General features: G+C 39.1%; 1 protein-coding gene across 7 annotated transcripts in view; it reads right to left on the bottom strand.

The window, feature by feature from the left end:
* pmfbp1 (polyamine modulated factor 1 binding protein 1) overlaps nucleotides 1-24139 on the bottom strand; it is an 829187-nt gene that overhangs the window by 251501 nt on the left and 553547 nt on the right. For all 7 annotated transcript variants that reach the window (XM_072595986.1, XM_072595983.1, XM_072595987.1 and 4 more), the window contains 4 exons: nucleotides 19555-19734; nucleotides 12946-13113; nucleotides 9998-10081; nucleotides 4649-4816 (listed from right to left, as the gene is read on the bottom strand). In XM_072595986.1, the coding sequence (XP_072452087.1) occupies nucleotides 4649-4816; nucleotides 9998-10081; nucleotides 12946-13113; nucleotides 19555-19734 (600 nt within the window). The remainder of the gene's footprint in view (nucleotides 1-4648; nucleotides 4817-9997; nucleotides 10082-12945; nucleotides 13114-19554; nucleotides 19735-24139) is intronic.

Below are 24139 nucleotides of genomic sequence, written 5' to 3'. Positions count from 1 at the left end.
ATTTGAACATAAAATAAACATGACAGGTGATAAGGTAACTGGCCTATAGTTACTTGTTCTTTGTTTCCCTTCTTTTTGAATAAGTGTGTTACATTCACAGTTTTTCATTCCTTTGGAAATGTTTTAGAACCTAGACATTTTTGGAAGATATTACCTGTGCACCCACTAGCTCTGCAGCTACTTCCTATTAGGGCCAGGAGACCTACTAGCCTTGTGGCTTATTATTTCTTCTGGTGATAGTTATTTCCTCCAATCCCTGACACCTTAGCTGCTTGGTTATTTAGTATTTTTGAACACAATTTGTATCCTCTGCTGTGGAGATTGATGAAAAATATTTGTTCAACTTTCTGCCATTTTCTGGCTCCACATTATTATTTTCACAGCCTCATTTTCTAAGGACTTTATACTCATTGTTATCGCTTGCTTCTTTTTCATTGATTTAAAGAAGCTCTTACGGTCGTTTTTCATGTTTCTTGCTGGTTTTCTCTCACAGTTCAATTTCTCCCTTTTGTTTAAGGCATGTTTGTTAGCTTTTAAAACTTTTTCAATCCTCTGATTTACAGTAATCATTGCTACATTACATGCTTTTTCTTTCAATTTGACACTGTCCTTAAATTCCCTGTTTCACCATGGTTGCTTATCCTCTCCCTCAAACCCTTTTTCCGCATTGATATGTCATTGCCAGGTATCATGAATTATTTTTCAATGTCTGACATTGTTTATCGAACTTTTATTCTGTTAAACTCCTTTCCTTGTCTACTCCAGTCAACTCTGCCCTCATTCCTATATAATTACCCTTCTTTAAGTTTTGCACAATTGTTTCTGATCTAGCTTTCTCACTCTCAAATTCAATTTTAAATTCCACCATGTTATGATCAATGTTCCCTCAGAGGCCTTTTATTCTGAGATCATTTATCAAACATACCTCATTATGCATTACCAGACCCTAAGGAGCCTGATCCCTGGTTGGATCCACAACACATTGTTCTAGAAAACTGTCATATAGCACAGAAAGCTTTGGTCCAATCAGTCCCATGATGACCATTATCCCAACTAAACTAGTCCCACCTGCCTGGGCTTGGCTCATATCTCTCCCAACATTTGTTATTCATGTACTTATCCAAATGTCTTTTAAACATTGTAACTGTACCTATATCCATCACTTCCTTTGGAGGTTCATTCAATACATGAACCATTCTTCTGATGGTACTCAACAAATTCTTCATTGTGTCTACCTCTGCCAATTTGATTTACCCAACTTAAAGTCACCCATGATTAATGTACTGTCTATTTTACATTACCTTATTATCTCTTGTATTCTCTGTTCTTTTTCATCCCACCTTGGGTATCATTGTCAAAATAGATACCCTACAATGCTGCCACATCTTTTTGCAAGGTGACATCACCCTGGTCCTGAATCCTGCTCCCTTTGAATTAGTTTAAAGCCCACTCTTGAGCTCTAGTTATTCAACTTGCCAGAACACTGGTCTCAGCATGATTCAAGGGAAGCCAGTATTACCAGAACAGCTCCCTTCTACCCCAGCACTGGTGCATGTGCCCCAACAACTGAAACTCATTCCTCCCATACCAATCTTTGAAACATATACAGCAAACCTTTAATTAACTGGCACCTATGGAACCAGGAGTGTGCCAACTGATCAAATATCCTGCTTGATCAAGGGGTCCACATAATCAATGTAAAAATACACACTAAGTAAAGTAGGGGATATATACACCATTGATAAACTTTATTTACAGCACAAATCACTTAAATAATAATGCAATTTTGCCTTAAATAAAACTTTCCAGCAGACAGCTTCTCAGTTGCACTCTCAACTGACTAAGACATCGCAGAGACCACGGGAATACAGTAAACGTTCGGTACTTGAGGTATATATATTTTTTTTCCAGTTTATCGAAAAAACCAGTTCATAAAGTGCCAATTAAAACAAAGTTTGCTGTATTTAACATTTTTCTTTTACTTATTTCACTTAATTCCTTGACTTTATTTAACCCATGCCAATTTTTCCATGGCTTAGGCAGTCATCTTAAAACTATCATCTTGGAGGTTTACCATTTAGTTTAGCTCTTAACTGTGCAAAAGCATTCAGCAGAACACCCTTTCCAATATCATCAGTACAAATGTGGATGAAAATAACTGGATCCTTCCCTTCCCGCTTAGAGATCCTCTCAAGGAGAAGTCTTTAATCCTGGCACCGGGCAGTCAATGCAACATTCAAGGCTTATGCTCATGGCTGCAGAGGACAACATTTATCCCACTAACTATAATGTCCCTCACTACTACATTCCTATTTCCTCCTTCTACTTGAATGGCTCCCTGTACCATGGTGTTGTGGTCAGATCACTCAGCCTCCCTGCAATCCACACTCTCATCCACAAAGCTTGAAACTGAATATATAATCACAGAATCCCTACAATGGCCATTCAGCCCATCGAGTCTACTTTGACCCTCTGGATAGCATCTCACCCCTCGCCACACACTATCCTTGTAACCCTGCATTTTCCAAGGCCAATCCACCTAGTCTGCGTACCCCTGGACGCTATGGCCAATTCACCTAACCTGCATATCTTTGGACTGTGGAAGGAAACCGAAGCATGTGGAGGAAATCCATGCAGACATGGGAAGAACACGCAAACTCCAAACAGATGTCTGAGACTAGAATTGAACCTGTGTCCCTGATACTGTGAGGCAGCAATGCTAACCACTGAGCCACTGCACCCGCTCAAAGTGTTAGACAATTGAAAGGGACTAAGACACCCTGAGAGCTGCTCCTTAGCTCTGATCTACAACTACACCTTCCTATCCTTGATCACAGGCCAGGTTTAAATCTTAAGGGATGTGACTGTCTCCTGGAGCAAAGTATCCAGGTAACTTTCTGCCTCTCTGATGTTGCACAATGTCTGCAGATTGCACAAACGCTTGCTACAGATATATTCACTGTGGATCACCATGGTGTCCGGCAAATTCTATATGTTGGAATGGATGAGTTGTTAAACTGAATGCCTTCTGAGGTGGATGTAAAAGATCGCAGCACTACTTTGAAGAGGAGGGGCGACATACCTAGTGTCCTGAGAAACATTTATCAAAAGTATTCTATTGACTGTAAAGCACTTTGCGATGTTTGGTAGTGGGAACAGGAAAGTCTGGACTTTTTGTCTCTTAGCTTTCAACATCGGCATATTTCATCTCAATTGATAAAAGAGTGAAGTTTTTCAGCATCTTGGGAACTTTGGCGGGTCAATTGAAGAAATCAAGGAGAAATCTATTGTCTATTGAGATTTGTTGAGATATTCAAAATCAGGAGTGGTGAAGATAGATTAGATAGGGAAGCTGTTCCTATTTGTGGATGAGTTGACATCCAGGAACAACAACTTAAGATGACTGACAAAAGATGACTTCCGGAAAAGGACACTTATGCAGCGAGTGGTTAGGATCCGTAATGCACTGAGAGCCTGTGGAAGCAGGTACAAATTGGGCTTTCAAAAGGGAAATGGATAATCATGTCAAAAGGTAAGGGTGGAGGAGTGGGATTAGCTCATGGAGTGCCCTTGCAGACAGCCAGAATGGAGATAAGAGGCCAAACAGTCTAGTAGAATGCTATAATGATTGTAAGGCATTTTGAGAATCAAATTTGTGCAACAATGCTGTAATGTAACCTCACTTAAAACAGGTGGACAGAAATGCATTTGAGGAGTGTTTTCAAAGCACATCAAGAAGAATGAAGAAAACGCTTTACCTATTTGAATGCTTTAAATCATAAGAACACGGGAACAGGAATAGGCCACTCAGTCCCTTAAGCTTGTTCCACTATGCGCTTCTGTTTTTGTTACTCATTGCAAGCACCGTTTACACAACTGTACATTTAAGCAATTGTTTAAATGCAAACTTCAGCTTGGTAGCAAACCCAATCCCATATAAAAAACAACATAATTAAAGATTTATTACAAATGGGGGTGCACATGAATGTCATTAAAAATAAAGTTAAAAATCATACAACACTAGGTTATAGTCCAACAAGTTTATTTGAAGGCACTAGCTTTTGGAGTGCTACTCCTTCATCAGGTCGTTGTGGAGTATAAGATTGTAAGACACAGAACTTATAGCAAAAGATTACAGTGTGATGCAACTGAAATTATATATTGAAAAAGACCTGGATAGTTTGTTAAGTCTCTCATCTTTTAGAATGACCATGTTCATTTCAGTTCTTCTGTATGTAAATCGCAAAACATTTTTACAATGTTATACTTCACAACCACCTGATGAAGAAACAGTGCTCTGAAAGTCAGTGTTGTGGGATTTTTAACTTTGTCCACCCCAGTCCAACACTGGCACCTCCAAATTATTAAAAATAAACTCGATCAAGGAACCCTTAATTACGTTGATTTCATTTTTCTTTCTATCTCTCTGTCTGTAGTTATCATGTGGCAATTTTCTGATGCTCAAATTCTTCAAGAACTATGGCATTCCTCTAAGAGAAAAGGATCTGAAAATACATTATGGAAATTACATGATATGATATTGACTTCAGTTCTAAGTCATACATTTACTCTTTAGATTAAAAAAAACAACCACTGTGATTTAATTAAGGGTCTTATCTTAAATCTCATGCAAAACATTGTCTTTCACCTGTTGGTTACTGATTTTTAGCTCATGCTGCAGGTTCAGTATAGCTTGCTCTTGTTGACTCATTTTCTTATCACGTTCTTTGCAAGCATCACGTAAGCCCTGTACTTCAGTCAGCAGACTGTTTATCTCTGTCTTCTTATGAACTATTTCTGTTTTCTGGAATGCGAGCTGCAGAACAGAAAGAAATATGAATTATTAATTATTCCTCATAAGTGAGATTTACTGGCTGTATCTGTTCCTCTCTGTCTCACATCTTGGCAGACTGACTTGTCCATGACATTCAGGGATATCTTGGATGTGGGATGGAAGCTGAGCTGGAAGGTTCATTTTCAGACATTCTGTCACCATACTAGTTAACATCTTTAGTGAGCCTCTAAATGAAGCACTGGCAGTATAGCCCGCTCTCTATTTATGTGTTTGGGTTTCCTTGGGTTGGTGATGTCATTTCCTGTGGTGACAGCATTTCCTATGGTGAACGCACTTCCTGTTCTTTTTCTCAGGGGATGGTAAATGGGATCCAAGTCAATGTGTTTGTTGATAAAGTTCTGGATGGAATGCCAGACTTCTAGAATTCTTCCAGGAAAACGAGCCACCACGCACTGCAGAACAGTGGAACTACGAAGAGCAGAAGAAAATCACCTCCAAAATGTACTCAAAAAGAACGGGTACCCAATGAACACAGTCCACCAATTTCTTAGCAACAAACCCAAAGTATACAAAACACATTCAGAAATCCTAGCCACTCTCCCCTACATCAAATGTATCTTGAAAATGACTGCCAGACTACTCAGACCCCTTGGCATCATGGTAAACCACAAACCCAGCAACACACTAAAACAGCAGCTAATGAACTTGAAAGACCCTATACAGACAACAAGCAAAACTAATATCATTTACAAAATACCTTGCAAGAACTGTAACAAACAATACATTGGACAATCAGGCAAAAAAAAACAAGCCACCAGGATATATGAACATCAACTAGCTGCAAAAAGACATGACCCACTGTCACTAGTATCCATACATACGGATGAGGACACCACTTCGACTGGGACAACATATCCATCCAAGGACAAGCCAAACAGAGACACGCACGAGAATTCCTAGAAGTATGGCATTCTAGTTGGAACTCTATTAACAAACATTGACTTGGATCCCATTTGCCATCCCCTAAGAAAAAGAACAGGAAATGCACTTACTATAGGAAATGCTGGCACCACAGGAAATGACATCACTAACCCAAGGAAACCCAAAAACATAAATAGAGAGCGGGCTATACCACCAGTGCTTCATTTAGAGGCTCACCAAAGATGGTACCTGGTATAGTGACGAAACGTCTGAAAACAAACTTTTCAGGTCAGCGAGCAAACCTATATCCAGAACCTCAACCGAGCTACAAATCTGCTCAAAACTCACTCAGGGTTAACTTTTAGGAGAACCTCGAAATCCAATCCTACAATGGCTTCCCATATACCTTTCCCCCACCAACCCATATTATGGCATTTGCCTTACACCCAGGCAGCATGCTGACTTTGTATCCTTCAAATTACTAACATAATTCTATCTTGGTGTCTATTTATAAAACATGATATTCTCAACACTGTACCTGGGATTTAAGAGACTAAGGTACAGATTTTCATTCCTGGGTCATGTGCAGAGGCAGGAGAAATTCTGGCTCCATAATCAGGCCACTAAATACAGCTGTGTGCACTTCCCATTTTTTAGAATGGGGACCCAGACTTGATTGGGAATTGTACCAGGAACTTTGGAGGTTGTTTGTTCCTGAGGGGGTCTAGACAGAAAGTCTTCCTCAGCTCTGCAGCCCTGTGGCCAAAATTAATATAAAATAGAAAACATTACTCCAGCCTTCACACCCCTCACTTTCTTCACTCCCACAATGATAGTTGGCAGCACAGCATAATGTGCAGCACTGAAGCACAGAAGCACCCTGTGAGCAGATTGGAAATGTGCCATCAAGGTACTTAGAAGGTGACCACACACGTAAAGACCGTTTATTTTCCTGTACTTTTAATTGTGAAGAAAAATTTTAAAAAGAACTGTTTTAGAAACCAAGGACTATTGAAGAATTAATGCAGGTTGCAAAAGCAAATAACCTGACACTCACTGCAAGCATTCTGCATCCTGAGGAAGGGTCACTGAAACTGAAACGTTAACTCTGATTTTGCTTTACAGATGCTGCCAGACTTGCTTAGCTTTTTCAGCAACTTCTATTTTTGTTACTCATTGCAAGCACCATTCACACAGCTGCACATTCAAGCAATTGTTGAAGTGTAGTTTGCACATGAGTTTGAGCCAACACTGTGTATGAATGAAGAATCAGCCATCAGCAAGGAGCTGAATGATTTGTGGACTGGTGATCAGTTATCAATGACAAAAGCCTTCTGCATGCTAATTACTTCGGGTTTGATTCTCAGGTAACTGGACAGCTTGGGGCTGGGAATAGAATGGTGATAAGCCATTAGACAACACCAGCTCAGGAGCCCTCCCTGGTCTCTGCAATAAACGCTACTTTAAAGCTGAAGAAAATCAGATTCTTTTTCCTTCAGTGGTTGCTGTGAGCTGTGACTGTTAACTAATAAGCATTGGACTTTTCATAAAAGTGAACCAGCCATCCTGTACTTCTTGAAAATCTGTGACGGTAACTTGAGAAGGAACAAGTATGCCAGTAAGTGTGGAACAACAGCAACCTTCAGGGGCTGTTGAACAGTTTCTACTTGAAGAAGTTGCAGCTGAAGGTCCCCTCAGGATACGGAGCAGTTACAGGAGACCCAGAGTCTATGGCTAACAATGCCATTTTCTCCAGAAAAGCAAGGCACGTTTCCAACAGAAACCGAAGATGTCCTGGGATACAGTTACGGAGGGCAGCAGAGTGGCTCAGTGTTTAGCACTACTGCCTCACAACATCAGAGACCCAGGTTCGATTCTATCCTCAGGTGATTGGCTATGTGGAGTTTGCACATTCTCCCAGTGTCTGCAGATTTCCTTCGGTGTTTCAGTTTCCTCCCACAGTCCAAAGACGTGCAAGTTAGGTGAATTGGCCATGTTAAATTGCCCAGGGATGTGATGGCTAGGTGGATTAGCCAAGGGAAATGCAGGGTTATTGGGATTGAGTCAGGGGCTGTGTCAGGGTGAGATAGTCTTTGCACTCAATGGACCGAATCACCTGCTTCCACACTGTAGGGACTCTATGAATCGTACCATCTGTTGGAGCAGGACTTGTAACCAGCATTCTCTTTAATTTTGTTTTTGGTTGCAGGAATCTCCAAGGTCTGTGCCTAGTAGCGTCTTCCAAAACTGGAGATTTATAAAGGCTTTAGGCTTTAGCCTTCAGTGAAAGGCTGCAGCATGCTGATCGGACATACGTATCCTTGGAGCAGGAAATGCTGCTTGCAACCTGAAAGGAGGGAGGCCATCCTGTCCTGTTGACCATCAAAGTGATACTAGAATTTTATGAGACTGGGCTACAATTATTTACAATGTATCGTAATGGCTTGGATGAAGAAAGCAAATGCTAAAAATCACACAACACCAGGTGATAGTCCAACAAGTTTATTTGGAAGCACCAGCTTTCAGAGTGCTGCTCCTTCAACTACCTGATAGAGAAGCAGTGCTCCAAAAGCTATTGCTTCCAAATAAACCATTGGACTATAACCTGGTGTTGTGTGATTTTTATCTTTGTACACTCCAGTCAAGCACCAGCATCTCCAAATCATGAAAGCAAGTTTGCTATGGTGTATAATGGATTATATGTGGTTGACCTAAAAATATGTGGGAAGAAAAATGGGACGGATGATTCAAAGAGTTTGCTGAAAAATATAGAAAGATTTAGTGAGTTAGCAAAAACATGTTAATGATAATGTGGAAAAATAAGATATTATGTACTTTGGCAGGAAGAATAGAGGAGCTGAATATTATTTAAATGGATAAATACTGCAGAAAGCAACAGATTTAAGGGATTTGGGAGTCCTTGTGCAGGAATCACGAAAGAAAACTAGTGTCCAAGTTCAGCTGGTAAAAGGGAAGGCAAATGGAATAAGACCTTTACTTCAAAGGGAGTGGAGTATGAAAATAGGGAAGTTTACTAAAACTGTACAAGGCATTAATCATACCACAGCTATGATTAGTTTGGTTCCCTTATCTAAGGAAAGATAAGAGGCGGGGGGGAATGCAGTACATTCCAGAAAGAGCATACATTGTGAATTGCTGAACTAAAATAAGCAAAGAGAAACTGGTGAACTCTGAAGAGCTAGGAGAGAAAAATCATTTTTCCGAGAAGAAAAATGAGAACTTTAAGCAGCAAGAATGTCACCTTCAACATAATGGAGTGGTGTTGATGCAGCACTAGATGCAACAAACCAAACAAAACTTAACTGACACCCATTTCTAATAAATGTGAATTAGATGAGTCATCATTCATTTACTAGTCATTTTTGCGGTTTGAAAGTAATCGGTCCCTGTTTATTCCCAGAAACAAATGTAGCTTTCTTGTTTGTTTTATTCTGCACTTTTCCTGTTGCTGATTAAACAGCAACATTTTCAACTTATGTTGCTACAGCACTACATATTCTTAAGTGGGTAACAATGGAAACTTTTGTGAGGTAACCATCTAGAGCTCAAAGAGAAAATGTCTATTAAGCTCTCTGAAATTGGTAAAATTCAATCTGGCATGTTAAGTTGCACTATGACAAAATGGAACAGGCTTCACTGCACCATTTGGTCTTCCAACTGTTAATTTCTTGTGTTCATATTCATTCTCAGGCTCTCTAATCTGAGTAGGGTTGGTAGCAAATTTTAACTGGTAGCTCATTCAATCTACACATGGAGATGTGAGGATAAGTCAATGGCCAAATCTTTGGTTTTATGTCCAAATAACAAAGGATAAACACAGAATTTAATGGATGTCTGGCCAAGATTCAACCCAAAGCAAGTGAAATCCCCTGCTTAGCTTAATTACAAACCACAAAAAATGTTTATAGAGTTAACAAGCAGATTTATAATAGATGACATCAAAACATTAAAATAGTAAATGTTACTCTAGTTGTGTTTCTGTATAAAGTGGATCAACAGGTTGATTTTTCTTGGTCTCATTTCAGGACAATGTTCATAAATGTGACTTTTGGATAATGGTAGAAATAGACATGGGGCGTTATAGTGTGACTGCACACTGGTAGTCGGGATAAATTGTTCATTCTAAGAAATACATGGTGTCCTTCATGAATAAGTACCTTTCTCAAATAACTGAAAAGTATTAGAAGTGTGCTCAATCTTTGGTTCTTCAAAAAAGTAACATAAATCAAAGTTAAAAGCAATTCTTCTTACAACACTTACTTCCTCCTTTGCACTTCTGAAGTTTTCCTCTGCAGTCTTCAAGTCTGTTTTCAGCTTCAAAACAGCCTGACCCCTGCTGTTGACCTGTCATATAGCAAAGAAATGCAATGCTGTTGAATGAAATAAGGAGCTAGGTTTATGATAATATTCTGGTCTAAGAGCTCAAAACATGTTTAGACCAATTAAAAATCTTTGTGAAGTTTAATAAGCACCAACATTCTATTCTAGAACTCCAAAGTCATAATATTAAATTGGGTAATCTGGACTTCTTTGTAGACTCTCGTACTCATAAATTTAAGATGAACTACTTCTCGGTAGAAAAGCCGTTAATGAAATTTTATCAGTCCACTTTCCTCATTTTGTTTTAGATTGATCTTGTTAGCTACTAAAGAATGAAATAAAAACAATAGTTAATATATTCACCTTTAACTGTCTTTCTAAGTGTCCTGTAAAAAATTATAAAACTTGTGCGGTGAGATATCAATGCAAATAAAAATTATATTTCCCTAGGTATGACTCAACAATTACAAACTGACATCATTGCAGCTGCTTATTTGCTTACAACAGTTACAAAATACTTAATAAGCCATTTTTTTCCCTTTTCTGGAAACAAACTAAAGTTTTACAAGTGGAACACTCCACAATCATTCCATTTGAAGACTTATCAAAACCCCTTATGACTTCATCCCTCATGAAATTCTAATCACTGAGAAATTTCACTTGGTTAGTCATGACATACTTTGTGAATCCTACTAATTGGCACTAAAGTAGGTACTTTTTGGGCTCCAAACCCTAATTTCTCACATGATATTTACATCATGTTTAAAATAAATTATAGGTGAGCATATTTGTATCAAATTTAAACTATTATTAAGGCATCAAATTTAGTCCGAGAATAATTTTAACAAGTAATTTTCAATTATCATCATGAAACAGATTAGCTAATCATTTATCTTATTGCTGGTTGTGGAGTCTTGCAAATTGGTTTCAATGACAATTACATGTGAAAATAATTCATTGACTATGAAATGCTTCAGGACATCCTGAAGATGTGAAAGATGCATTAAAAAAACAATTTTTTTTATTTTAATGCAGGACAGGTTGCGGTAATTCCACTCGACTGATAATTCAGAGCAGCACACTTGATGTTCTTGAAACACAGGTTTAAATTCCACCATGTCAGCTGGTGAAACTGTAATTCAACATTGTCCTGTCCAGGGCAAGAGTGGAACCTTTCAAAGATTTGCAGTAAAAAAATTTTTGTGTGTGTGTGCGTGTTATTTGAAGACTTACCCCACAAAGGCAGCAGCAGTCTTACTGTTGGTATGCAGTTCAGCTGCTCCAGGGGCGAGAGGGGGGGTGCGGGGAGCGGGCCGGGTCAGCCAGGGGTGGCAGGGCGCAGACTGGGGTCGGATGGTGGGTGGGGGTAAACAGGGTTGCAGGTTGGGGGGGTCGGACACGGATGGAGGAGGGGAGGGATGGGTGTGGGCAGGGTTGTGGGCAAGCAGGGGGCTGGGGTGGAGATATCGAATAGAGACTTACAGGAAGAGGAGTGTACAGTCCAGGTAACTGTGCAGTCAGTGGACGAATGGTGGATTTTGGTAGCCAGCCTATCTCCAGAAATGAAAACGGAGATTTCAAGGAAGGGAAAGGAGAAGTCAGAGATGAATCACTCTCAACACCTCCTACACCTCCATAGCACCATTCCCATGCAATTACAGAAGGCGTATCTCTCCATTGCTCACTGTGGTTTCACTCTTGCCTTATTACCATTTATTATATTCATTAGTGGAAGGTAAGGAGGGCTGGCAAGACCAGTATTTATCACCCATTCTAAATGCATGCGAGTCCATAATCAGCAGGAGATTTCCTTGCTCACTTTTGGCCTGATGTCATCTGGGCAAGTGTCTGGTGGATGCATCATATTGGTGGATAGTGACGGAGGACTACAGGACATTCAGAGAAAGACAGAATTTGTGAGCATGATTAAATCAGATTTTTGCTTGACTAGTCTTTGAGTCAACACTTTTAATTTTGGCACAGATATTAGTCAGGAGGAGTATGCATGGTTAATTGGGCTAGGTCCACCTTTGTCATGTGCAGTATCTAGGTCAATACCAAATGATACATCTGGTTTTCTTTTTATTGGCTTTACTCAAAAGATATTTGATTCATTTTAGAGCTTTACTGGATATTTCATATGGAAGTCAAGTGTCAACTAGATTGCTGTAGATCTGGAATTATATGTCAGCTTGAATGAGTAAGAACAACAGATTTTTTTCTTGAGGTCATTAGATAACTAGATCGATTTCTAGGAAAATTTTGATCCTAGCTTTATTATTCTAGACTTATTTAATTCAATGAATTGAAACTAATTAGCTTCCATGATTGGTCTTAGACTCATGGTCTGAGTCTGTAGTCCTGGTCTTGAGATTGGTATCAAATAACACAACCATTACACTATAGTTTCTATGCGTGTTTCCCTTCTTCCCAGCTAATTGCAATGTCTTCCCCTTCCCTCACTTCCAATTGCTAGTGAAAGGATTAAAGCTGAAAGAGTTACATAAAGTTAAACAGTTTAGGTTACAAGTGTCTTTTAGTAAAATAAGTTACTAGCAGAAAAGAGCAGTCTGGAGATTAGCAGGATAGCAGAGAAAAGTGAGTGACAAAAACAGGAGAAAGTGGGGACTGCAGATACTTCAGATCAGAGTCAAGAGTGGGATACTGGAAAAGCACACAGGCAGCATTCGAGAAGCAGAAGAATTGACATTTCGGGCAAGAGCCCTTCTTCAGGATGAAGAGCTCTTGCCCGAAAAATTGATTCTCCTGCTCCTCGGTGCTGCCTGATCTGCTGTACTCTTTCAGCATCCCACTCTAGACTCTGATAGAAACAGAACATAGCCCTAAAAATGCCAGATGTGGATTTTATAGTTATGAATTAATGTTACCTCCTGTTGTGCTGCATTGTGTTTCTCATGGAGGTCAGTAAGGTCTGCTTCTTGCTTCTGCTTCTCTGCAGCACAGTTGAGGAGCTGCACTGCACGTTGGTTTGATTCTTCTGTCACAGCAAAAAGCTCTTTCTTCACTTTCTCAAGATTATCTTCTTTGTGCAACAGCTGAATACACAAACATTTTAATTAAAGTTGCCATTAAATATCTCAAGTTATAATACTATCCTAGTTAACACATAACACAAATGTAATATTCTTACTTGTTGAAAAACACATTTTCCAACATGGGTCTATTTTACTTTGTAACCTGTTCCCAAACAAATTCACAGTGACCAATATAGAGGAACCTCGATTATCTGAATGTGGTAGGTGGGCACCATTTTGTTCGGATAATTGATTATTCGGTTAATTGCTTTTCACTGGGACTCGGAGTTTTCTGGTAAGTCTGCTCCCTGTTCTGGAGACTAGGCAGCAGCACATCGCGTGCGAGTCCCTGCCCCTAACCCTGTCCGCCTCCAACCCGCTTCCCCTGCCCCCCCAACCCCACACCCCCACCCACCCCCAAACCCGAGCCCCTGTCTGCCCCAACCCCATCTGCCTCCACCCCGCCCATCCCCATCTTCTGTAATTGCATGGGAATGGTGCCATGGAGGTGTAGGAGGTGTCAGAAGTCAGATTCATCTCTGACTTCTCCTTTCCCTTCCTTGAAATCTCCGTTTTCATTTCTGGAGATAGGCTGGCTACCAAAATCCACCATTCGTCCACTGACTGCACAGTTACCTGGACTGTATACTCCTCTTCCTGTAAGTCTCTATTCGATATCTCCACCCCAGCCCCCTGCTTGCCCACAACCCTACCCACCCCCATCCGTGTCTGACCCCCCACCCTGCAACCCTGTTTACCCCCACCCACCATCTGACCCCAGTCTGCACTCTGCCACCCCTGGCTGACCTGGCCCACTCCCCGCACCCCCCTCTCGCCCCGGGGCAGCTGAACTGCACACCAACAGTAAGACTGCTGCTGCCTTTGTGGGGTAAGTCTCCAAATAACGCATACACACACTCAAAATAAAAAATTTACTGCAAATCTTTGAAAGGTTCCACCCTTGCCCTGTACAGGACAATGTTGGAGAGATTATCTGGGGAAAGGGGGTATAGGGTGCACCCTGTGTAGAACTCCAGGGAAAGTGTTGGGGGTGAGAGAGAGGGTGGGAGATCAGTCATTTCGAGACAGTGCCTGGACTGTCCAGGATTGTTATCGGCAGCATTTCAGTGAGCCAAGTTCGTTTTTAGTCATTGTACCTGTAAACAAACTACGCAATCAGAGTTGAAACAGCTCTTTGACGTAATGTTTCTATTGGGATCTTGAGATCCCTTTGGATAATCCGAAATTCACATAATTGATATTCAGATAATCGTGGTTCCTCTGTAGATGGCTGCTTTTGGGAAAGTGTCTATAGTTAAAGAGCATAGGTATCCAGATCATTTATTTCAAAATCAAAAAACCAAAACTACATATGTAGAGCAATATCTATGAGCCAGATCAGTTTTTCTCTATATTTCCTGAAGTATCACAAACAGCTCCTGTATGCATATAATTTTTTAAAAATGTGGCGTTGTTTTCAAAATTGCAATTTGGAAAGAAAAGCAGTATGTAAAAACATATTTTATTTATTTTATAAACAATATATTTCAAGAATACAGGTAACCCTTGACAAATGTGATAGTTATATTCCTGATAATTGCTGTGTAAAGTGAAACTGAGCTATTGGAACTGCACTTTTATATATATTCCCATAGTAGCATAAGTAAATCCATTGGTAGATCATTAAACAAATACAAAGTGCAAAACGTTAATACAAGACACCAAAATAGACATGAAAACATGTAAACAGAATATTGTTTAATTTCTTATATACAAGATTTCTTATCTGGAGCTGGAAGGTGGTGTTATTTTCATCTGACTCACCTGCAGCTCTGGAATTTGAGAGTTGAGGATCATTAGACAACTCTTCTGTTTGGGAGTGGAGGGTGCTAGACACCCTATAAAGAAACATAATCTTAAAGATCATAATTTCTGGATTATTAGCATATGCAAATTGATAGGAAAATTAGATTAGAGATAAATCCAAGGCTGACAGACTGGTGTGAGAGAGGTAGGTTCCAGTTCATGGGTACTGGGATCTGTACCACTAAAATGGTCTCCACTTGAACCATGTTGGGCTCAGTACCCTTGTGAGTCATGTAAGTAAGAGAATTTAAGATTAAAGGATTAAATTTTGAAGATGTGATGCATCAAAGAGCAAGGTTAAGACAAGACAGAAGATGATAAGGAGACCCATGCTAAAATACGATAGAGTGTACAAATTTGAGACTCTATATCAAAGTGCACATAGCTTTCAAAACAAAACTGAGAACAAAGAATGAAAATAGAAAATGTAAGTATGATTTGGTAGCCACTACAGAGACATGGCTGCAGCACGACAAGGATTAGGAACTGAATATTGAAAGGTGCAAGAAATAAGGACAGAAAGCTAGGAAAGCATGGTAAATAGGGAAGATGACCTAGTACAGAAAACCAGGATGCGAATACTGTTTGGTTACAGACAAGAAATGATTAAGACAAGAGGTTATGGGTGGGATGGTACTAGAAAACAGCATCAACATAGAAAGATGGAGCATTAAGAAAGAAATATGGGAGTTTTTCTGAAAGGCATGGCCATAACCATTTGAGGTTTGAATCTACATGTAAGGTGGAAAAGTAAGATGGTCAAATGTGGCTCAGATGACAAGTTCATGAAATGTTATTGAGATAGTTTCTTAGAACAACATGTACTAGAGCTGACCAGACAGCAGGCTATACTAGATCCAGCACTGTGTAACAAGATAGGACTAATTGATGATTTCATAATGAAAACATCCCAAGATAGCAGCAACCATGATATGACCAAACATTTCATTCAGTTTGAGAGAGATGAGTGGGTTTGAGACTATTTCAAAAATTTAAATAAGGGTATCATGAGGGCATGAAAGTAGAGCTGACTAAACTAAATTGGTAAATTAGGTTAAAGAATAGGTGAAAAGAGATACATAGGCATATACTTGAGAAGAAAATTTTGAAATACACAGAATAGAATCATTGCAATGAGCAAGGAATGTTACAAGGGGGATACCCCCACCATCCATGTTTAATTTGAAAGGTTTAATACTGGATCAAACTTAAAGAAAATACATTTAATTGTGCAGAGACAGGGAGCTGATTCTTCTTTGGCTGGGTTCTAGTTCCACTGAGTTTTGTGGAGGGTGTTACGTAGTGAGGCCTAATGAGATTACTTGCCATAGCCTACCAAACTCCTCTTATTAACTCCCTATTGCACCCCAATGGTATCCCTTTTGTCCAGATCTAGCCCTATCTTACCATGTGCCGTTCCCAAAATAACTTGCCACTCAGTGTTGTCTACTGAATGGTGGGAATCTTTTGCCCTTGAATATCATTAAAAGGCTACTGTGCATCAGGACAAGTGTTCGCAATCTAGTGTTGCTCCTCACTGGCAAACTAATGGCAGAGCAGCCACAAAGTCATGTTGTTCATGGCACGTAAATGACATGATTGATGCTTCCTTGACTACATAGCCCCACTCTTCACAACTGCTGCTATGTGACCATCAGCGTACCTGTTCTGAGCAATATCTTATCTAAACACACTCTCTAAGTCACCATTATTCTGTTCCAAATGCCCACTGAAGACCAGGAGGAAACCATCACATAAAGGCTAGCAATCCAACAATTCCTGACATGAGTTTTTATTTAGACAGCAATAGCTGACACAAACGTAGCGAGTAGTGGCTGCAGTTCACCTCCATAATGTGAGCTAAATGCAAGCATGATGACAACAAATACTTTACAGTGCAATATTGCCTGCTGTTGTTGACTAGAACCATGTCATGGCAAAGTACTATTCTACTAATGAGAAATGGAGCAGTTGACTTCAATTACTACCATTGAGGTTGCTGAATGCCCAAAAGCAAACTTCAGTCATTACGGTATTTCCAACACTCCATGAGAGACAATGGCCTCAGTTCATGTGAAGGTATCATTAAAAATGAACAAAAGAATCAGAAAGAAATCAAGCAAATTCTTCATACAAGTAATCCTCGAGGAGAGAGACACATTCACTGAAGATATGGAAAATAGTCCAGAACAAAGATTAATGTCACACCAAACAAAAACTGGTCTTCCAAGAGCAAAGATGCTTCTGAAGCCAGAATTAGTAATAGGAGGTGAGTGATCCCTTGAAAGTACAGGATATCTCTCTTTCATTCTTGTCAAAAAACCTTTGAGTGTGTTCTCTTCCATGTCCTATTCCTCACTCTATGCTTGAGCTATATAACTCCAAGTCATGTTGCAACTCCCTTTTCAGTGGTTCAGCAAAGTTACTGATGATGGTAACCACTTGTTGATAAGTCTAGCCAAGAAACAACAAAGGCTAAACTCAAAGGTCATGCAAATAAGCAGGTAACACAAAGGTGGTGTTTCCCTTGCATTACAATCAATGAACAAGTTAACTGTGCAAATCCCATTTTTGGAAGCTATCCAATTTACCTCCTAAAGACTATTCTGAGGGCTTGTCCTTAATGATACATCTTTAAGTGTTGTCCCCATTACCTGAATTAAAGGGTAACCAACAACTTTGTACATTTGTTGGAAGGTTCAATAGGACATCTAAACAATTTCTTTTTATTCTGCTGTTGGTAAAAGTTTATGCTGACGAATTCATTACTATTATGAAAATGTCATTGCTTTCTAAAAGAACCATGTATTGTTATATCTTTAAAAGCTGTGGATTGCAATTAGAAAGAACAGTTTTTAAAAACAAGAATTTACCAGAATGGCTGCACAACTTTACACAATGAATGCTAACTGTAAATTTCTTTTTGTGGCAATGGATTCTTGCAATGTGCAGATGACCAGGAGTTGGTGAACAGATTAAAAATGAAGCTGCTTGGTTCTCAGCTAACTGAGCAGGTTGGAACTGGAAGCAAGTTACAGAGACACAGGCAGAGAGAGAGAGAGAGAGCGAAAGAAAGACACTGAAGGGTGTGCTGTTGTTCTTCCCACTATAAGCTGCTTGTTCTCTCCAGTAAAAAAAAATTGAACTTAAAATAAACCAGATAACTTTCCTGTAGCAATAGCTGTGATTCTTGAATTCATAAATCAGTGTCTTTTTCCAAATGAACGCTCTGTACTTCTTACAGACCAGTAGAAGCTTTCAGAGAACCTCAATTGAACACTAAGGGCCTGACTATCTGAAGAAGGATTATCTCAACATCATAACCAGGAAGGAAAGAGCACAGATCTGACTTACTAGATTATATACTCAGTCAATAATCTAACTTTCTTATTTATTTGTCTGTGTATATATGTCTGTAAGGTGGAGTTTGAAGACTTAGTCATAATCTAGTTCCTTATAATAAATAAACAATTATTGTTTCATGCAGAAACTTGATTGTGCTTTCAAACTTGGACTGAGAGACAGGTAAACTGGAGTACTCAAAATAAAGACATTTAACATTTGGTTTGACTCTGGGAGCAACAGGCCTCGACTTATGGTGTGCTACCCTAATGGATTATAACAACACAGCAACATTTATTTTTTTCCCCCAATAGATTGGCATCCTCTTGAGATTTGACACAAGAACTGTTTTTCATGATTTAGCAATTCCGTAAAAACTTACAAATTAGCTCCTCATTAAATTACAATGCTGTAACACAATGAAGTCTAATGAAACTTTTTACTGTATCTAGGATATCTGAAGCTGTAATATTCAAAGGCTACATATATTTTTGATCAACTGAAGTTCAAAAATATGCACTTTTTCCATAAATGTTTTTATCAGAAGAAAAGCATATTGATTATTATCCCTGAATATCACAGCTGTAAATCAAATGAGAAGTTGAGGTATTTATCACAAATTCAGTCCAGACCTTAACATAATTCCCCAAAAGGGATCAGGGCAGATTCAGTTTGGCACCTAATTTACAGTTTACCAAATTTTATGCTCTACTGAAAACAAATTTAAAATGCTAGATAGATAGTCCACACAGCTTAAAGTTTGAATCCAAGTCCCACTTCACAGATTTGATCTAGATTGGCATTACAGTGCAGTAAATACCCATATTTTTGGAGGTGTTCAGTTTTCATTTAAGATGTTGGCTATCTGCTATGCCAAGTAAAACCTTCTATGGTACTAATATGAAGAAGTGGAAAAATATTCTGATGAATATTTATCCCTTAAAATAACTGCAATAGACTTTTCAGTAATTTATCTCAAAGTTGTTTGTGAAACCTTGTTGTGCCCAAATTGGCTGCTATGCTTCCTCCATTACAACGGTTACTGCAATTCAAAGGTACCTCGTTGGTTGTAAAGCATATTTGGAAATCATGTGAAACACTGCTTTGCAAGTCCATCTAATCCAGCCACACACCACTTCTCCTTGCTCCCCTTTGACTTACCCTCTCAATCCCTTTTCCCTCCCCATCCCATATCCCTCCTCCTTGTTTTCCACCAGCTCCCCATCTCTCCCTGTTTCCATGCCACACACTTACTTCAAGTTGCAAGTTTGCTTTAATCTTGCTTAATTCTTCAGTCATATGATGCATTGTTTTCTTCGATTTTTCTAGTTGCTCTCTGAGCTGCTGAACTTCTTCTGATTTGGTTTGCAAATTGGCTCTCAATGAGGCAGATTCCAAGTCAGTTGAATTCAATTGTTCCTCCAATTTCAGCCTCTACAAAGGAAGTATACACTTTAAATCACTTCAAAAATGCCAAAATCACAATGGCTACAAAATTGAAAAAGATCTAAGATTGGTGTGGATATTATGATGGGTCATTAATGTATATCTGTTGCTTCTGAGCCAACAAACAGTGTGCAAATTCTGAACTACTTGCTCATTTAATTGATTGTGATATATAGCCAATGCAAAGTATACTGTTGAGTTGTCATAGTCTAGGCAGAGATTGCAAAATTGTGAGAGGCTAATGTGTTCAAGCAAGCTTGCAATGCTTAAAGTAACTTGCATTTCTTAAATGAGCACATGCTAGAGCAAATGTTAGAGTAATTTTAGAAGTGACTTTTGCCTGTGATAGATATAAGAACACTGCAGGATGAGACAGAGTTGTTTGAACATTTTCTTATGTTTCACTGAAAGCTTTTGTACTAGAGTTAGAGAATGAGGCAGTTGTCATCTATACACAAGTGAGGTGATAAGAAGTCCTTTCAGAAAAACTTAAAAAAGGCAGTAGGGGCCAGATAGACATGGAAGTTAAGGTTGGGCATCTAGTCCTGCAAAAATGTATGCAGTGCTGCAAGACGTTCAATGAACTGTGTTTAATTCTGTTCTCCTGGTATAGGAAAGATGTTGTGAAATTTGAAAGGGTTCATAAAAGACTTACAAGAATGTTGCCAGGGTTGAGGGTTGGAGCTATATGGAGAGGCTGAATAGGCTATGGCTATTTTCACTGGAGTGTCAGAGGCTGAGGGGGGATGTTACAGAGGTTTTAAAAAACATGAGGTACATGGATAGGGTGAACAGCCAAGGTCTTTTCCCCAGGATAGGACAGTCCAAACTAGAGGTCATAGGTTTAAGTTGAGAGGGGAAAGATTGAAAAGGATCTAAGGGGCAACATTTTCACGCAGAGGGTGGTGTGTGTATGAAATAAATTGCCAGAGGAAGTGGTGGAGGCTGGTACAATAACAACATTTAAAAGGCATCTGCATGAGTATATGAATAGAAAGGGTTGAGGGGGATATGGGCCAAATACTGGCAAATGGAACTAGATCAGTTTAGGATTTCCTGTCAGCATGGACAAATTGAACTGAAGGGTCTGTTTCCATGTTGTACATCTCCATGACTCTATGACCTAACCTAACTGTTAAGGTCAGTGACGTATCTCCAAAAATCAAATATCACCACCTAGATCAATACCTACAGACACTGCTCAATACGCTATCACCTCATAAGATGCCCACCAACAACATTTATCAATCTTAATTCATATTCAACATTCACCTAAACCCCTCTTGCTAGCAGAGCTGCAAGCATCATTATCACTTCTCCTAGTTTGTTCATACTGTCAGCTATTCAACCATGGTAACCACACAGAAACAAACTGCATCACACATATTGATAAATTTCTCTCTCCTTTTGCAGGACAGGATGACGAATTATTGGAGACAGCAGCACTGTACATGTAGAGGACTGAAAAAAATTCATATCCTCATCCCTGTGGAGCCAGATACACATTGTCATTGTAGTAGTCCGTGATAAGACCGAAAACATTGAAAATGATTATATTCTTGTACCTAATCCTCCTTCTCATTTCCACTTCTATCTCATCCTATAACCTCTTCTGATTTGTATGATGCACATAGTGTGAGCATGTACATCTTATTTTTTATCCTCCCCTTACCACAACCCCAATCTTGTGCTTTTCTGCTTTCAGATACTGAAGAATTACAACTTGGCCAATCAATTGGATAAGAGAAAGAGTTGGAAGAACAGGAATGCAGTAATGAAGAGATAATATCATAATTTTTCCTCCAGGTAGAGCTAGCAGCTCAGAGACTCACTCTACACACATTTAGCAGATATCATGGAGAAAAGGTCTGTACTTGGAGAAACAATGGGTAGCCAAGGTGGGAGATAAGGGAAACATAGATATAAGTTCATCAGATAGCAAGGTTGCACCTTTGTTTTGCTGTACAAAACTTATATGAGGACTTTGATGTGCACACAAAAGAAGGCCAAAGGGTACAGGTACTGAAATGTTTAGTTCACTTTGGCATCACTTTCCTCTAACTCCTTTCTCTGTCTTTAGGCAGTGAGAAAGCATTCATTTTAACTCTATCTATCCAGTCATAGCCAGCAAATCACATGAAATGGCTACACTTGCTGTGCCCATATCATTACCTCTGGGCGTTCTAAAGATGAATGTAAATAGGGCCCTCAATGCCCATTAGCAAGGTTCTTGTTTTGCAGTTCAGCACTTAGTTAGAGAATCAGCCACTTACTTCTTATAGGCATGCATCTCATTTCTGCTGACCTCACCCTGTTTTCCCACCTCACTCACCCAGGTCCATGCTGTTCTGGGATTGGCAGGTATGTTTTTCATTTTCTACCTTTTCAAGTTCCTCCATGGCCTTGCCTCACCCTCACTTTGCAAATTCCTGAGCACCCACAACCCTCTAAGCACTCTGCGTTCCTCCAACTATGGTCTCTTGAGCGTATCCCCTTTTAATCATTCCATGATTGCCACTGCCATTCTTTCAGCTGTAAAGATCCTACGCTCTAGAATTCCCTCACTAAATGTCTCTGCCACTTTACCTTTCTTTACTCCTTTGAGAAGCTGTAACCTCTTTGCAAAAGCTTTTATTCATCTACCTTTCCATCTTCTCATATTGCTCAGTGTCAAATTGTATTTGTTATTGCTCCTGTCAGTCACCTTGGAATCATTTACTTTGTTAAAGTCACTATATTAAGAAAGTTGTTGTTATTGGAGTAAAAGGCAATGTGTGCTGTGATCAAACTTATTTTAATTTCCCTTGACACTTTGTGGTTTTGTTGAATAGTAATATTTTCTTTGCTGAGCTCCTTATTTTCTTTTGGATACTTGCTTGAGGTCATTAATTTAAATACACAATCCTGTAGATTTAGAAATACTTTGATGACTAATAATTATGTAACCCTAATTGCAAAGTATTTGGCCCAAAACTTCAGGAACACCTTTTATGCTTGTTCACAAACAACATGAACTTGCCTCATAATGAATTATACAAATAAAGTTTTGCTCCCGGCTTGCTGAAGAATGTCCAGCAACAATTATACATAGAAAGGTGCTGGCACTTTTAGAATAAAGGACTACTTTGTGGGTGTAAAGGAAGATAGTGCGAAAACAAAATTAGTTTTTATAGGCTCAACAATCAGCAAGAAGGGAAACAAGCTGGTGCTAATGAGAAGTAAAGGTCACCAAGGTTAAAAAAAATTGCAAATATTTTGCTGAGTCCCTTTCTTCTAATATGCCACTGCCACAATTTTCTGTAAACAGAAAATTGCATCTGTTGTGTTACAGACCATTTTGCGTGGGCAAGCTTTTCATGTGTCAATACCTCACTTAAACTAGGGAGAGCAACTCACATTGAATTGCTGATCCGCTGATGCAGACTGTGCCACATCAACCCACATTTCCCCAACCTTGCAAATAGAGCTTTTATTTATTTTAAACAAACTTTAGTTGCAGCCCCATATACAACATCTCACCTTTGTCAAGAAAATAAAATAGAAAAGATCTTTTGTAGCCTTTAGTATGCATTTACAATTTTATCCACAAAGAAGATAAATATCGATCAAATTTTATTAACATTAAACAGATACTGCTGACTTTCTATTCCTTCCTAACTTTCAATAAAGATACATTTAGAAGGTTCAACTCTCCTCAGGAATCAAATATCTATATGATAAATTATGATTTTATGAATTGGTAACAATTACCATAGTACACATGTAAAATGGATAAATCTATTAGGACAGAAAAGAGAAACTAATTTCCTTGAATCAATATTATCTACTCAATTTTTAAACTATCAAATGTACAATTTTTAAAAATTCATTCGCGGTTTGAGGATATCGCTGGTAGGCCGCATTTATTGCCCAACCCTAGGCAGCAATTAAGATTCAACAATATTGCTGTAAGTCTGGATCACATGTATGTCAGACCATGTAAGGATGGCAGTTTCCTCCCCTAAAGGACATGAGTGGACCAGATGGGTTTTTCCCTGACAACCAACAATGGATTCATGGTCATCATTAGACTCTTAATTCCAGATTTCTATTGAATTCAAATCCCACCATCTGCAGTCCTGGCATTTGAACCCCGGTCCCCAGAACATTACCCGAGTGTCTGGATTAACCATGTTAGGCCATTGCCTCCCCATATCTTTTAAAAATTATCTTTTATGACATCTAACCTTAAAAGCTATAAAGTTTATGCGCTGTTTAAAATAACAGTGAAACAAGAATAGAACATTGAGCTCAATGAACCTGTTCTACAATTTCTGCTTATCACAACAATTCAAACTTTTTAACCTACTATTCTGTCAAATATTATATTTTGATTAGGTAAAGAATTATACCC

This window comes from Chiloscyllium punctatum, chromosome 26 (genome assembly GCF_047496795.1).
Source record: "Chiloscyllium punctatum isolate Juve2018m chromosome 26, sChiPun1.3, whole genome shotgun sequence".
Classification (NCBI taxonomy): domain Eukaryota; kingdom Metazoa; phylum Chordata; class Chondrichthyes; order Orectolobiformes; family Hemiscylliidae; genus Chiloscyllium; species Chiloscyllium punctatum.
The sequence above is the reverse complement of the archived record's forward strand: the minus strand, read 5'-3'. Positions and strand labels throughout refer to the sequence as shown.